The 15,113-nt window shown below is 44.8% G+C and overlaps 3 protein-coding genes across 3 annotated transcripts; all 3 read right to left on the reverse strand.

Annotated features, from left to right (window-relative positions):
* Positions 1-2,975: 2,975 nt before the first annotated feature.
* LOC127327693 (F-box protein At5g49610-like) lies at positions 2,976-5,410 on the reverse strand. The gene is made up of 2 exons (XM_051354481.1): positions 5,148-5,410; positions 2,976-4,586 (listed from the first exon to the last, which is right to left on the reverse strand). The coding sequence occupies exons 1-2, from the start codon at positions 5,262-5,264 to the stop codon at positions 3,330-3,332; spliced, it is 1,374 nt and encodes a 457-aa protein (XP_051210441.1). The 5' UTR covers positions 5,265-5,410; the 3' UTR covers positions 2,976-3,329.
* Positions 5,411-6,242: 832 nt separating this feature from the next.
* LOC127327694 (F-box protein At5g49610) lies at positions 6,243-8,494 on the reverse strand. Its single transcript, XM_051354482.2, has 2 exons — positions 8,224-8,494; positions 6,243-7,684 (listed from the first exon to the last, which is right to left on the reverse strand). Exons 1-2 carry the CDS (start codon positions 8,356-8,358, stop codon positions 6,593-6,595), a joined length of 1,227 nt encoding a protein of 408 aa, XP_051210442.1. The 5' UTR covers positions 8,359-8,494; the 3' UTR covers positions 6,243-6,592.
* A 764-nt stretch (positions 8,495-9,258) lies between these two features.
* On the reverse strand, positions 9,259-12,567 carry LOC127327696 (protease Do-like 1, chloroplastic). The gene is made up of 8 exons (XM_051354483.2): positions 12,124-12,567; positions 11,873-11,995; positions 11,198-11,369; positions 10,652-10,689; positions 10,348-10,546; positions 10,114-10,266; positions 9,576-9,710; positions 9,259-9,494 (listed from the first exon to the last, which is right to left on the reverse strand). Exons 1-8 carry the CDS (start codon positions 12,492-12,494, stop codon positions 9,417-9,419), a joined length of 1,269 nt encoding a protein of 422 aa, XP_051210443.1. The 5' UTR covers positions 12,495-12,567; the 3' UTR covers positions 9,259-9,416.
* Positions 12,568-15,113: the final 2,546 nt, after the last annotated feature.

Here is a 15,113-nt window from a genome sequence, read left to right on the forward strand (position 1 = left end):
GGTCAACCCGATGACCCACCTTTTCAGTCAGGAAGTGCCAGTCAGCCACTGAAAGTGTTTTATCCGCCACTGGCAGTCCCAAGTACTTCATGGGTAGCGTTCCCAGAGAGCAATTGAGGCTCTCCGCTACCCTGTGCTGTTCGTCCCTGTTGGCCCCCATCACCACCACTTCGCTCTTAGAGAGGTTTATCTTAAGACCTGACATATTCTCAAAGCAAAGTAGGAGGACTTTAAGATTAGCTACTCCCAAAGTAGACGGTTCCAGGAGGATCATAGTATCGTCCGCATACTGTAGATGTGTGACTCCCCCTGGTATGAGATGTTCCACCACCCCCTGGATGTGACCGGCCCCCTTGGCCTTTGTCAAAATCGCTGCAAGTGCATCCACCAAGAAATCAAATAGGATAGGGGAAAGCGGGTCTCCCTGTCTCACTCCCCGCCTATTCCTGAAGAACGGTCCGATCTCACCGTTAATGTTAATTGCCGTTTGTCCCCCAGACACTAGCTGCATCAAACGGTGTACCACTCCCACCGAGAAACCCTTCCTCAGTAGGACCTCCCGCAAGAACTCCCAGTTCACCCTGTCGTAAGCCTTCTCGAAATCCAATTTGAGTAGAAGGCCCTTAAGTTTCTTCACTCTGAGCTCATGAGCAATCTCGTGTAGTGCGAGCACACCCTCATGCAAGCATCTACCTTTGATGAATGCGGACTGGCTTCGGTCAATCGTCCTATGTGCTATCGGGGCCAACCTAGTCGCATACGCTTTCGCCACGAATTTAAAGATAACATTGATCAAGGTAATAGGTCTAAACATCTTAATCGTGTCCGCCCCTTTAAGCTTGGGGATAAGCGATATGATGCCGTAGTTAAGCCTAGCAATGTCCACCCTCCCTAGGGCGAAATCATTAAGGATCTGTAAAATGAGACCCCTGAGGTCCTCCCAGAACCTTTTGAAGAACGCCACCGGTAGACCATCCGGCCCAGGCGCCGAGTCGGGCTTCATTTCCGCCAGGACCTGGTCCAGCTCCTGCGCAGTAAAAGTGAGGGCCAATTCCTCGTTCTCCACCTCGGAGACCCGAAGAGTGTCCGGCCACAAGTCCGGGGCCGTGCAACCATGTCTGCATCCTACTCCTCCTCCTGGTGGCATCACCTCCTCCCCGGCTCACGGACCAGCTCCCCGAGGCAGCCGATCTCACGGTGCAGGCCGCCGCGGCTCGCCGGGACTAGGGTTCGGGGTGGGGAATGGAACCGTTTTGCAGTGCGAGTGCGAGTGCGAGACTGGGACTGAAGTGTGACTAAAAGTGTGTAAACGAGCTTGCAGCAGCAAATATGCACCCCCTCAAAAAATAAAAGCAGCAAATATGCACAATGCACCACTGAGGCCTTTGTTTGAAACTTTTATTTTAAGTTTGAAAATTCCAAAATTTATTTCGGGATCTGACAGTGTATAGCTGTTATATACGAGTATTTTTGTCAGATATTTGTATTTTTGTATTTCCAAAAATACAATGTATTTTTCCACAAAATTTCTGACGTACAATCTAGATGTACATATCTAGCTACGTATTTATTTGCAGAAATTTTGGAGACCGAAATATGTGATTTTCAAACAATTCAAAAAAACGAGCTCACTAGTGCTCAAGAGCAGCACCGGTGAGTTTTCGGTGTACTGCTACACATATTCTGAATTACTTGTTGGCACCTAGGAGTGTTTGTTTTTGGATGATCAGGATGCTTCATAAATGAGGGACACTTATCTACGTATTAAAAGTATCTAACTTCGATAGAATTGTTCTCCCATGTTTTGTTTTCTCTTGAAACTCGAATTCAGTTCGGACTTGGTTGATGCAACTTGCAACCTTCTTTTGGCAGCAACTTCAAAAATCGCCATATCGAGCATAGAAATACAAAAGCCACTCTAACCATCTTCCAAGACTTCACTGAAATACTACTCCCTCCCACACTTAATATGGATCAGAGGGTACTAAATCTCCAACACTTAGCATGGATCGGAAGGAGTACTTGTATGGAGACTTATATTTCCAAAAGTAAGGTAGGCTGTTCATATAAAGTTCATGCTGGCCGTCGCCAGCCGTAATTACAGTAAAAAAAAAAGGTAGGGCATCTAGCAACTGTTGGAAATACATGTGTACCAGGTGATGTATCTCTTTGTTCTTCCAGATTGGAAGCAAACACCTGACATACTGTAATTTCACAGATTCAACTTTAACTGAATCTTCAACCAACAAAGCAGAACCACCCTTTTATCTTCAGACTAATATCTCTACTTACAAAGAGTCCTCGATTCGGTCAATGCACCATGTAAAACACTTGGTACCAGTAATACCATCTGTTATAAGCAATATGACCAGGCTAGACAACTTATTTGCTGTGCTGATTACCATACAAAAAAGTAATGTTTGATGAACTCCTAGTAAACAGCATGACTTGAAATCAGAGTTAAGCTACCTAGAAATTTAGCAGTCTAGTCTCGATTCATATAGGAGAATGCTGAACTTATATCAAAACAGGAATTGAAAACACACCAAGGGAGCATATGTACTTTAGTGAAGAACGGTGATCTTGTAGGTACATTACAAATGCATAAAACAGTGATTGCATCGATGGATAACAAGCAGTATGTTGAAGATATTTACTTGTGTTAAAAAAGTGAAAATGCAAAAGATTTCAAACATTGATAATATACTCTCGATGTCTTGTATTGCCACACATTAAGAGCTAACGGCCACAATAATTACTACTAGTACAACTAAGAATTTCCCTTGCAAGGTCTTGGCTAAAAAACATTGTTCAAATCAACAAAATTAATGACCCCGAACACAAATATATAGGATTACCAAACTGTAGACACAGGAGTTAGGATATATTTAAGCACCGCCATGGAATTAGAAGAATATGCCTATAGTAGCCACTGATTTTTACAGATGCATAACGACAGAGCTTGCATAGATGGATAACAAACTGAACACTGAAGATATCTGCTTGCATAAAACAAGTGAAAATAAAAAGGTGGAAATGCAAACCATTTCCAACATAGAGAGTGCACCCTCAATGTCCTATATTCCCCCACATCAAGATCTGACGACTGGCCAGAATAATAACTACTACATGACAGCAAATAGATAAACGACTAGGTCCATTACTACAACTAAGCATTACCCATGCAGAGTCTTGGCTAACAATACATTGTTCAAAGACACAAAAAGTAATGCACCAGAATACCAATACCATACTATAGACATAGGAGTTGGACATATCTAAACAATGTCATGGAATTGGAAGAGTAGGCCCATGGTAGCCACTGATTTTTACAAAGGTGGCGTACCATTCTGAGTACTTGATGCTGCACTAACTCTCAATGACCAGTTGACGGGCAATTCCGCAAAACACGGAATATAAGGTAGACCATGAATGGATTCTGTGCAGATAATTTCCACTTTATGATTATCCAAATTGTATGATATTGTCATCTTTTTCTTGTCGGTGAGAAAAATCACATTACAATCTGGATGAACTGCAAACATGTCATAAGTATCGTAACCATTGCGACAAGGCTTTCCAATCTTCTCCTTGTCGTTAAGTACACCCACATTACAATCTGGATAAACTGCAAAACCCGAAACAGAACCAGGTCTTCTGAACAGTTCCAAAACATTAACAGTATGCTTTAAGATCCACTTTCCAGTACCATAATCCTCAAGAACCCAGATATAGAGCTGGCGATCATGACGATTGTCTATCTGCCACGCGTACAAGCGTCCCTGAGACTTCCCAATGGAAACAATATCAATGTTGCTTGGCAAGCGATCTGGCATTTTAATCTCCCTCCAAACTTTACCCTCCATGTCAACTGTGACGATTGATTTCTGACGGGTAGTTAAATGCATAGTGCCGTCCAGGAGGGTATGTCTTTTCCTAACATGATCTATATGAGTTCTGGCGGACCACTTGCTCTGCACGTAAGTCCACTGTCCAGTTTGTGATGAGTAGATTGCCACTGTTCCGGAATCACTCTGACCCTTCCTTAGGGGGGCAAACACCGCAAAGCAGGTTGGAATAGCAGCATCGAAACCTAAGTAAGGGATTGGGTGTAACCGATGGCTGACCTCTTCAGCTGGAATTACAATAGGAGGCAGCACAGTCCACTCTTTGGTTGCAGGATTGCACACAACATAATGGCTTTCTCCACCCATGGAACACGATTCCCAGCATGTGCAAAGGAGAAGGCCGGCGCAGAATCCTTTGACAAAAATGAGTTTGTACCTCTCACGCAAGAAAGGGAGAGAGGGGTCGACCAGAGGCGGACCTCTCCCATTCAAATTACAAAAACTGAGAAGGGCATCACTGTCGTAGTAGAAGAAACCCGAAAGGGTCTGCGGCGACCTCTTGCAGATATCCCGGGAGGAGCAGAGGGCAAGCCACGGCTTGGACACACACTTGAAGCGGCAGAGCGACCTGTAGGGCACCCGAGCGAGGATCTCGGCGAGAGGGCCCTCGGGAATGCTCACTGCCGGCTGGTCCTGCTCTTGCTCATACTCATACTCATGCTGCTTCTGCTTCTTCTCCTGTAAATGATAGATAGGACTCGTTTAGGCCTTGTTTGGTACTACTCCTTCCATTTCAATGAATAAGGTGTCCTTGTTTTCCGTAATTTATTTCTTTGACCAAGAATTAGTTATAAAATATATAAATATTGTTGGTATAAAATTAGGACCATTAGAAAGTAATTTTCATTATGAATCCAATGCTACAAATTACGTACGATATAATCAAGATTTTGTTGCTCAATATTTTCGGTCAAAGTTCATCTTGAAATACCCTTGCGCCTTACATATCGAAACAGAGGTAGTAGAGTTTTTATGGGGATTTGTGGCGATAATTCCCAAGGGATTGGGTGAAACCCCTACCTACACCCAATCCCGATAAAACCTCAATCCCCATTCCCTTAGGAAGAGGCGTAGAGCTAGAGGAATACTAATTTTTAGGGGAATAGTGGGATAGTGGGGATTGAATTAGCCCAATACACTAAGTACCTAACATGCTTGATGAATAAGAGAGGATTTGAGGTTTGGTTCCCGATTCCTTTCGTTGGATCGGAAATTAGATTGAAGAAGCGTGGAGCAAACCTGGGAAGCTAGTCGAGCAAGGACGAGGAGCGGATCTCCCTCGTCGCGGAGTACGGCCGCCGGCGGGTGGTCCTGCGCCGCGGAACCATGTCTGCATCCTCCTCCTCCTGGCGGCATCACACCATCACCTCCTCCCCGGCTCACGGGGCAGTTCCTCGAGGCAGAAGGTCTCACGGCGCCGGCCGCCGCCGCTCGCCGGGGCTAGGGTTCGGCGTGGGGAATAGAGCAGCGGCTTTTCTGTTTTGACTTTTTGCCGTGCGAGTGCATATAAAGCATTGTGCATACTTGTACACATGTTCTTAATTACTTTTGGCACTAGCACCTACTCCTGGAGTACAGTATTAGTTTCCAAAACAATTGACACTAGATGATTAGGATACTTGATAGATTAAGGGCACTTCTCTACGTACTAAAAGTATCTTCCTTCAATAGAATTGTTCTCCCATGTTTTATTTTCCCTTGAAAATCGAATTCAGTGCAGACTTGAGACTTGCAAGCTTCTTTTAGCTGGAACTTAAAAACTCGATCATATTCACATGGCGACTTACCATAGAAATAATACTTCCTCTGTTCACCAATGTAAGGCCTTTTAGCAAACTAAATTAGATTGCTAAAATGTTTAACAGTAACAAAAAGTCAAAAGTAACCAGCTTCCAAGACTTCTCTGAATTACTATGCAGTGAGTGTTGTGTCAATCGCAAGATCTCATTTTTTATTTTTTATTATATTCTATATAAATAAGAAAGGTCATGGAGCAACTACTGGAAATATTGCATATACAACAGGCAAAAGAAACATTGACGCCTCACCAGGTGATGATATACTGGTGCGCCAGACATACTGTAATTTCACAGATTCAACTAAAACTGAATCTTCAACCAACAAAGCAGAGTCACCCTTATCTTCAGACTCGTGCGACAAATGCCTCTACTTACAAAGATTCCTCGTTTCCAACCATCAATGCACCATCTAAAACACTTGGTACGAGAAATATCATCTGTTATATAAGTGATAGCACCAACTAGATAACTTATTTGCTGTGGTGATCACCATACAAAAAAGTTCGTGTGATGAACTTCTCGTAAACAACAGGACTTGAAATGAGAGTCGAGCAACCTAGATAATATACTGTAAGTGTCTTATATTACAAACATCAAGGGTTATCGGCTGGCCAAAATAACTAGTACTACATGACAGCAAATAGATTAAATGACTGTTCATTACTAGTACAACTAAGCATCTCCCGTACAAGGTCTTGACTCACAAACATTGTTCAAGCAACAAAAGTAATGATCCCGAACACCAACGTATAGGATTACCGAACTGTAGACACAGGAGTTAGGTCATATGCACTGTAGACACAGGAGTTAGGACATATGAAGAAGAGTATGCTCATAGTAGCCACTGACTTTTTACAAAGGTGTTGCGCCATGCCGTACTGACTCTTAATGAGTGGCCGACGGCAATTCCGAAAAACAGGGAGTATAAGGTAGACCATACATGGATTCAGTGCAGATAACATCAACTTTATGATTATCCAAATTGTACGACACTGTCATCTTGTTTCCATCAGTGAGAAAAATCACATTACAATCTGGGTGAACTGCAAACATCTTATAACAATACTCATCTTTGCGATAATGTCTTCCAAACAATTCCAAAATATCAACACTGTGCTTCAGGGTCCACTTTCCAGTACCGTAATCCTCAAGAACCCAAATGTAGAGCTGACAGTTACTACGACTATCTATCTGCCACGCATACAAGCGCCCCTGAGACTGCCCAATGGAAGCGGTATCAGAGCCGCTCGGCAATTCATTTGGCATTTCAATCTCTCTCCAAACTTTCCCCTCCGCATCAATCGTGACTATTGTTTTATGAAGGGTGATCAAATGCATAGTGCCATTCAGGAAGACCCGTGTTTTCCTACTATGATCCACAAGAGTTCCGGCGACCCACTTGCTCGGCACGTAAGTCCACTGTCCAGTTTCTGATGAGTAGATCGCCAGTTTTCTGGAATCATTCAGACCATTGGTTAGAGGCGCAAACACCACGAAGCGGGACGGAGCAGAGGCGTCGAAGCCTAAGTAAGTGATTGGTTTGAAGTGCAACAGGTGGCCGAACTCCTGAGCTGGAAATAGTAAAGGAGGCAGCACAGTCCACTCCTCAGTAGCAGGATTGCACACAAGATAATCGCTTCTGGTTCCTGTGTTCCAGCATCTACAGAGAAGCAGGCCGTCGCCGAATTGCTCGACGAAAATGTCTGTGTAGCTCTCACGCAAGAAAGAGAGAGAAGGGTCAACCAGAGGCTGACCTCTTCCCGACAAATTACGGAAATGCAGACCACTTCTGTCGTTGTAGAAGAAGCCAGAAAGGGTCTGCGGCGACCTCCTGCGGATGTCCCGGGAGGAGCAGAAGGCAAGCCATGCCTTGGACACGCACTTGAAGCGGCAGAGCGACCTGTAGGGCACCCGAGCAAGTATTTCGACGAGGGGGCCCTCAGGAAGTCTCACCACCGGGTCCTGATGCTCCTTCTCCTGTAAAAATGAGACAAACGGTTCATTTGGGGTTCCCAACTCATTTTCAGGTATTGTGGATTTCCACCACTAGATCATGCAGTAAACACCTTCTTAGAGTCCATCTTGTATGGCAGATTACAGGAAGGCAGATTGACAATGTCAAAATAAAAAAGAGACCAATCTTTGAACACAGTAACAATAAGTCACAATGTTATTCAATCAATTGAATATCTCTTTCATTTGGAACAAAGCAGTTGCTAGCAAACCGAGCTACAGTCTATAGGTTTGCAGAATCAGAGAAAGAAATGGGTCGAAACAAACAGCTGTACTGAAGAAGGTGGAAAAGAATTCGATTACGTGTGCATCGGGTGGCTCTAGGATACATGGTTAATGGGTTGCAGATACTTCAATGGAGTGCCCACCCACCTAGTCTACAGGAGCAAATTGGAAGCTGAAGTAAAATGGTTATCTTCAGGAATTCTCGCAGGTTGTGTTCCCTCTTTTTAGATCTCTCCAGGTATTGGATGGAAGATTGATTGAATGGGCGTGGAGCAAACCTCGGAAGCTACTGGGTCAACGACGGGGAGCGGCGGCGTAGAATGGGGCGGAGCGTCCTCGTCACGACGGTCGGTCGCCGGCGGGTGGTCCTGCACCGCGCAGCCATGCTCGCCTCCTCCTTCTTCTGGCGGCATGGCCTCCTCCCCGTCTCGCGGATCAGTTCCTCGGGGCAGTCAGCTCTCACGGCGCAGGTCGCCGGGACTAGGGTCAGGATGGGGAAAGGAGCGGCTGCTGTTTTGGGATGTTTACATGCCAGAAGAACACTTGGCACGACACCTACCTAATGCAGCCAGCCAGCTTATCAGCTGGTGCCTAGTCTATTTCAAGCCATTGGCACATCCCAATTAACAACTAATAATTAGCAAAAAAATATTGTATTCTGCACTAAAATCTCATTGTATGTTGTAGACTCTTCAATCAGCAAAAAATATTTTGAATCACTTGTTGGCACATTAGGATACATGTCAATTAACAAGATAATTAGGATACTTCTCTCAGTACTAAAATAAACTTCCTTCCACTTAGTAGTTCCACCCTACATTTTTGCTTGAAAAATCCAATTCAGTCAAAACTCGGTTGATGCAACCTGCAACCTCCTTTTAGCTGCAACTTATGAACTTGATCAAATTCAGATAGCAAGCGAACATAAAAATACAAAAGCATTCTAACCACTAACCAGCTTCCGAGACTTTTCTGTACTGCAATGTCTCATTCGCTCCATGCTTTTGGAGTCTCTTATGGGTTTAAAATTCCACGGCAAGCTAAGAAGAGACAGTAGACAGCAACATTAGTACGTACTTACTGTTAATTGCACGTTACAACATACTCCAGATTAACACAAAAATTGCAGTGGAAACAACTTATATAACAAAAGTCAGCACAGTCGTTGGCCAGAAAGATTTAAATTGGTATGTGAGCACAACTTGCAGTTCTCAGCATGGCCCTGGCCCCAGCGATAAAATACAGCAAGGTAGGTTAGATGCTTGACGTAAACAGGCACATCACGCAGGTACTCAACATGAGAGCAGGAACAATGAGCCAATTTGTTCCTTTTCTTTCCTTTTTACCCAAGACAATTTACAGGCATGAATTATGTACAAGGAGTTCCGCGGTAGGCGAACGTGCTAACGCCTTGTATACTCGAGTCTTTACATGATCTACGTGAGAATACATTCCAAAAGGGCCCCATTCACTATGTTTCGTCGGGCTTTGGTTCAAGGACCACAGCGATCTTCTCCTTCTGATCTCCGCGCAAGACTTCCACGGTCACCTTTTAACAGAACAAAAGTGAGTTCCTTAGCAGCTATGAAGAGCACAAATGTATTCCTTACGGACATGGGTGAATGCTTACCGTCTCTCCCACTTTACACTGATCCAAGATGCGGTACAGGTCGCTTCCATTCCCTACCTTCGTACCATTCACCGAGGTAATTATATCCCCGAGGATAAGCCGTCCGTAGGCATCCCGTTTGGTTGATTGCAGACCCTGCAAACAATATAGCAAGTAGAGATTTTAGCTGCACAAGTCCTGTACTGCAGGAACACATATAGAAAAAATGCAATAACATTATATGGAAGGAACAGGAAAGAATATTTTATCCAACTGACTAATTTTACACAGAAGTCTAGCCCTTCGTCAATTGAATTGTTACTCCTCTGTTTCTTAAGCTAGTCTTGGTTCTGACTTGTGACAACGAGAAAGCACAGGATGTTCAACAGAGGTTATAATGTACTGGAGTAACAACGTAAGATTTTCTCATGCTAAATTTAAGATTGTTAAGTGAAACTGAAACAAAACAAGAATATGACTACTGTAAGAAAATTAGTGGTTTCCAATTAAGTTTCATGAAATTTCCAGAAACCATGTGTATAATATCGATGGACAATACCGCTTTGCCAGCTGGTCCGTTAGGGGGAGCATCCAAGACAAGCACTCCACTTAAGCCAAGCTGCTCCACAGATTGATCAGGGGCAAATTTTATCCCCAGAATAGGTCTTGTCACTTTCCCAAACTGTATAAGCTGGTCCACAATACCACCAACCTGAAATATGGTTGAAGTACATGTTATAAGAAACAAAGAACCAGAACAGGTCAAAATTATGAATTAAGTCGAGTGACATACTGTATCCACTGGAATGGAAAAGCCAACCCCGGATGATGCACCTGAAGGTGAGTATATAGCAGTATTTACACCTATCAGGTTTCCAGCACTATCAAGAAGTGGACCTCCGCTGTTACCAGGGTTGATAGCAGCATCAGTCTGTATCACATCCTGTATAGGACGTCCTGTTGCAGCTGAACTAATTTCTCTACGCAGTCCACTAGGGGAAAACAGCAGAGATAGCAAAACAAAAGCGTCTCAGTGTTACAAATTGAACATAAGAATCAGCCAACAAGGAATCAACTAAAAAACAACTATATTATACCTGATAACACCTGTTGTAAGAGTGTGGTCAAGGCCAAACTGCAAATATATAAAAAATAACAAATGTTAGGTAGGTACAGTTAGTTCCTACGGTAACATGCACATGAATAAAATAGCAAACCGAAATCACTCAAATTTTATAATCATCTCTTTCAATCTACGGCCTCTACTCAAAATTTACCAAAACATATGCCCAATGCCGTACATAGTTGCTTCGCATAAAATCTGTTAGGCATATTGGTAGTTGGACATGATCACGTGTGTTAATATTTGCTTGTGATTCTGTATTTCTTTGCAGTGTACCATTCATTTCCAATGCTAAAATATTGCTACCTCGACATAATCAGGAACAGAAACAGGCTGGCCATAAGGAAAAATCTGCTCAGGTTGGGAAATTTAAATGGAAACATATAAACAAGGAACGCATACTGCAAGTAACAAAACCAACGAGAATAGTCTTAATTGATAGCATAATGCTGTGTCAAACTTATACATCAGTTGACATGTATAGATAATCTGCAGAACAGTTGGTATAAGAAGCACTCACTGGGTTTCCAATGGCATATACTTTCTGACCAACCAGTAAGTCTGCTGAGACACCAACTGGTAAAGGTCTTAGTTTATCCTTTGGTGCTTGGATACTCAAAACAGCAACATCCTTGTCCTGGTCAAATCCGACAACTTGGGCTTCATACACCGTCTGATCAGCAAGGGTGACCCTGCATAAAACTAAAACGGTAACTTCACTTCGCCATAATACAATTCAAGCATATCATAAATATTCATCAAATGGTAGCATCTACCTGAATATGTGAGTAAATTAACAACATGTGGCATCAGCAAGGCAACAAATGTAGTATGGCTAACACGTAAATGTAGTTTAGCAGAAACCAAATGGTGTAGGTCCCCTGTCTATTCACTCGATTTCTTACAGATCCACAGCAACTACAGCATTCTATGAACCTTGGATAACCGTAGCAGCAACTGTTAACAGATCATTGTGCTATTGAAACTAAACAGTCACATTCACATGACCCATGCTTATGAACATCCAACTGCAGTTCTACAACTAATTTCCCCTGTCTATTCACTGGAGGTCTTACAGGTTCACAGCAATCACAGCATTATATGAACCTTCGACGACCGTAGAATCTACCAGAATTTATTTGAATTTTACAAGAAGGTCGGCAGTGAGCAGGTCAGTGATAAACTGACAACCAACCTGAGGTCGGACGCGCCGCGGATGACATGGAAATTGGTGACGATGTGGCCGATCTTGTCCCAGACGAAGCCCGAGCCGGACCCCTGCGGCACCTCGAGCACGTCCAGCGTGAAGGCGTCCTGCCTACAGACACCCAAAACCCAGCCACCCCCGCGAGCGCCGGATCAGCAAAGCATCGATCAACCATACCCAGCATAGTAAGCACACCGACGCCGAGCCAGAGCCGCCGCGGAACGCGAGGGAGGTGGTACCTGACGGCGAGGTTGGTGATGTAGACGACGGAGGGGGTGTTGTCCTTGAAGAGGCGCACGGTGGCGAGCTCGTCCGGCTGCAGCTTCCGCGGCGTGGCGACGACGAACGCGGACGCGCCCCCCGGGTCGCCGAGGATCAGGGCCGCCGAGGCGAGCGCGACGACGAGGGAGCCCGCGGCGGACGCCAGCAGCCGCCGCGCGGCCTCGGCGGGGTCCGCCAGGTCGCGGAGCCGCGGCGGCGAGGCCGGGAGCGCGAGCGGGCGGGGCGGGGTGGCCGCGGCGCGCGCGAGGTGCCTGAGGAAATGGCGCGGCCGCGGCGGCGGCGGCGGGGAGAGGAAGCAGGCAGTCGCCGCGGAGGAGGCGGCGGCCATGTCCGTCCCTGGTGTGGGCGAGAGCAGCAGCCGCGGCCTCGGGCTTCGCGGATGAGTGAGTGGATACGCTGCTTTCCAAAGTTTTGGGTACCTTGCTTGCTTATTGTCAAAAAAATTGCTTGACTAGTGCTAGAGTGGTGTCTTCGTTTTGGTTCGGGTTGCTTCTTTGCCTGTGTTTTGTTTTGTTTCTGTGGTCCATGGTGGAGGACTCTCGACGCTTCACGTGCGAGTATTTGGAGGTATGCTTTGGTTAGACAAAAAGTATTCACTCTAACTAATGGCTTCTCTCATTTTATCAATTTTTAATTTTTTTTCAAATTTAGGGTTCCTACAAAAGGTAAATTCTCTAGATGTGCAACCATGTGGATTTACCTATATGACAATATGCAAGCAAGCAATACAATACACAAGATACAAGCAGTAAAGTGCGGTAAAGGATATAAGTAGCCGGGGTGGAGCGCGCGGAGACACAAGATTATGATTCCCCTAGTTCCTTCCTTTTAAAGGGAAGTACGTCTACGTTGGAGGGGTGTGGTGCCACGAAGGCCCACCAACGCCACAAGGCATCACCCTATTCTCCGGTGAACGCCGCCACAAAGACCTAGCTCACGCTCCACTAAGCGGTTTCCTTGAAGGTCGCAACCGGCACCTTTACATAAAGCTTGTGACACGGATCCACAACTGAATTGGAGGCTTCCAAGATGTAACCACGAAGCTTTACACGAAGATTAGCTTCGAGTTCACCTCACAAAGATCCACAAAGAATATGATGGTGAAATATAATTTCCTTTGGTGGAGATATGGGTCTAAGTCTTCTCTACCAAATCCTCAAGTATTAGGAGGTTTGAGTGGGGGAGTAGAGAGATCTAGGAAAATGAAGCTCGGCAATGGAGTCAAGATGATTTTTCGAGTCGTTAGTCCTTGAGGAGATGAAGGCCCCCTTTTTATATTCCCAGCAGATCCAACCGTTGGGGAAAAATATATGGTCGGTAGTACCGCCATAGTTGGGCCGGTACTACCGCTGGTGCCCAACGAGCAGGAGGCGTGTCGACTGGCAAGTGGACGTACCGAGTGAGTGGTTGGGCCGACTACGCGCAATGGCGGCCCGGTGCCACCGGCGCTGGTACCGGCATCGGTACTGGTCACGCGTGCGGGGCTACTGGAAGCCATGCTCCTTTGGCGGTAGTGCGGGCGGTACCACCGGCCAGCGTATGGTGGTGGTACTGGCCTGCCCCTGGCGGTACCACCGGCCGATCGTGGCCCCCCACCCCACTTGCTCTTCTCCTTTTTCTTTGTTTCTTCTTTTCCTATTTATATCTTCAATAATTCTTGACCGAAAGTAAATTGCCCAGCTGCAATGTCTTCAAATAAATCTGATAGATCCCAAATTCTTATCCAATACAATTTTTTTTGACAGCTCCAATACAATTATTCATCGGTAGAACATTCAAGAAGAAAATAATAGGACACCGATGGTGCTCTTCAATCTTTTTGGACCATATTTCAACCAATATTATCAACGATTACGACCTACAACTCTTAGACAAATAATTAGTTCAACACAATCGTTGTCATCAATACCAAAACCCACTTAAGGGAGACATGCTCTTTCAATCTCACCTTTTTGGTTCTTGATGACAACACAAAGATTTGCATAAGAATTGACTTTAGGCAATCACAATCTATAAAATTTAGAAAAGCTCCCCCTATACATGTGCACTTATTTAGAATTTCTTTTGAATACAAAGAGCACATCATCTAGGATCAAAGCTCCCCCTAGATTTTATAGACTAACACATGTGCAAGGCACAAAAATTATCATAACCATAGATTTGCACGACAAGAGACACAATATCTATGAATAAAGACAAGCTTTGAGATTAGAGATCATACCACAAAATAGCTAGCCACTTAGTCTTTACCATAGATAGAGAAAATATGTCTCACAAACACATAGATAAGGTTCATAAACCATAACAAAAAAAGTTCACAAAACATGATACATAACTCACAAACATAAAGAGTCAAATAAAGCACAAACTTTTGATTTCCCATGCAAATCCCGTAGTCATTCTAATAGAACTCTTCTCCCCATTTGGCATCGAGACGCCATAAAGGTTGAAGAGCGATGCTAGCATCCCATGAGGATCAAAGGGTGTAGTCTATGTCCTCAAAGTTGGAAGGGTAGGCACGGCGAGAGGGGCCGGCTTCACCATCAGACTGCTATCTGTGCGAATACTGTGCCCTAGAAATCTGGCGAGAGGGGCACAGCGAGCTGGGGGAGGAGCATCTGGCGTACTCCTCTTCGGAAGATTCGAGGAGGCTTTGGCGGCGGCGGCGCCACTGAAAGGACACGGATGTCGCCTAGAGGGGGGGGGGGTGAATAGGCGATTTAAAACTTTTACGAGATGGGCTTAACAAATGCGGAATAAAACTAGCGTTTACTTTGTCAAGCCCAAAGCATATATACTATGGTTCACCTATGTGCACCAACAACTTATTCTAAGCAAGAGTTCACCTATGTGCACCAACAACTTATGCTAAGCAATACAAGCAAGTATGTGATAGCAAGATATATATAACTTCAAGCACGATGGCTATCACAAGGTAAGGTGCATA

Source organism: Lolium perenne, chromosome 1 (assembly GCF_019359855.2).
Source record: "Lolium perenne isolate Kyuss_39 chromosome 1, Kyuss_2.0, whole genome shotgun sequence".
Lineage (NCBI taxonomy): Eukaryota > Viridiplantae > Streptophyta > Magnoliopsida > Poales > Poaceae > Lolium > Lolium perenne.

Coding starts and splice junctions, on each gene's coding strand:
- LOC127327693 (XM_051354481.1), bottom strand. CDS start 5,264: ATGCCGCCAGGAGGAGGAGGATGCAGACATGGTTCCGCGGCGCAGGAC. Junction 4,587..5,147: donor TTGCTCGACTAGCTTCCCAG/GTTTGCTCCACG, acceptor TATCATTTACAG/GAGAAGAAGCAGAAGCAGCA.
- LOC127327694 (XM_051354482.2), bottom strand. CDS start 8,358: ATGCCGCCAGAAGAAGGAGGAGGCGAGCATGGCTGCGCGGTGCAGGAC. Junction 7,685..8,223: donor TTGACCCAGTAGCTTCCGAG/GTTTGCTCCACG, acceptor TCATTTTTACAG/GAGAAGGAGCATCAGGACCC.
- LOC127327696 (XM_051354483.2), bottom strand. CDS start 12,494: ATGGCCGCCGCCTCCTCCGCGGCGACTGCCTGCTTCCTCTCCCCGCCG. Junction 10,690..11,197: donor TATATGCCATTGGAAACCCA/GTGAGTGCTTCT, acceptor ATATATTTGCAG/TTTGGCCTTGACCACACTCT. Junction 9,711..10,113: donor ACGGACCAGCTGGCAAAGCG/GTATTGTCCATC, acceptor TATTGTTTGCAG/GGTCTGCAATCAACCAAACG.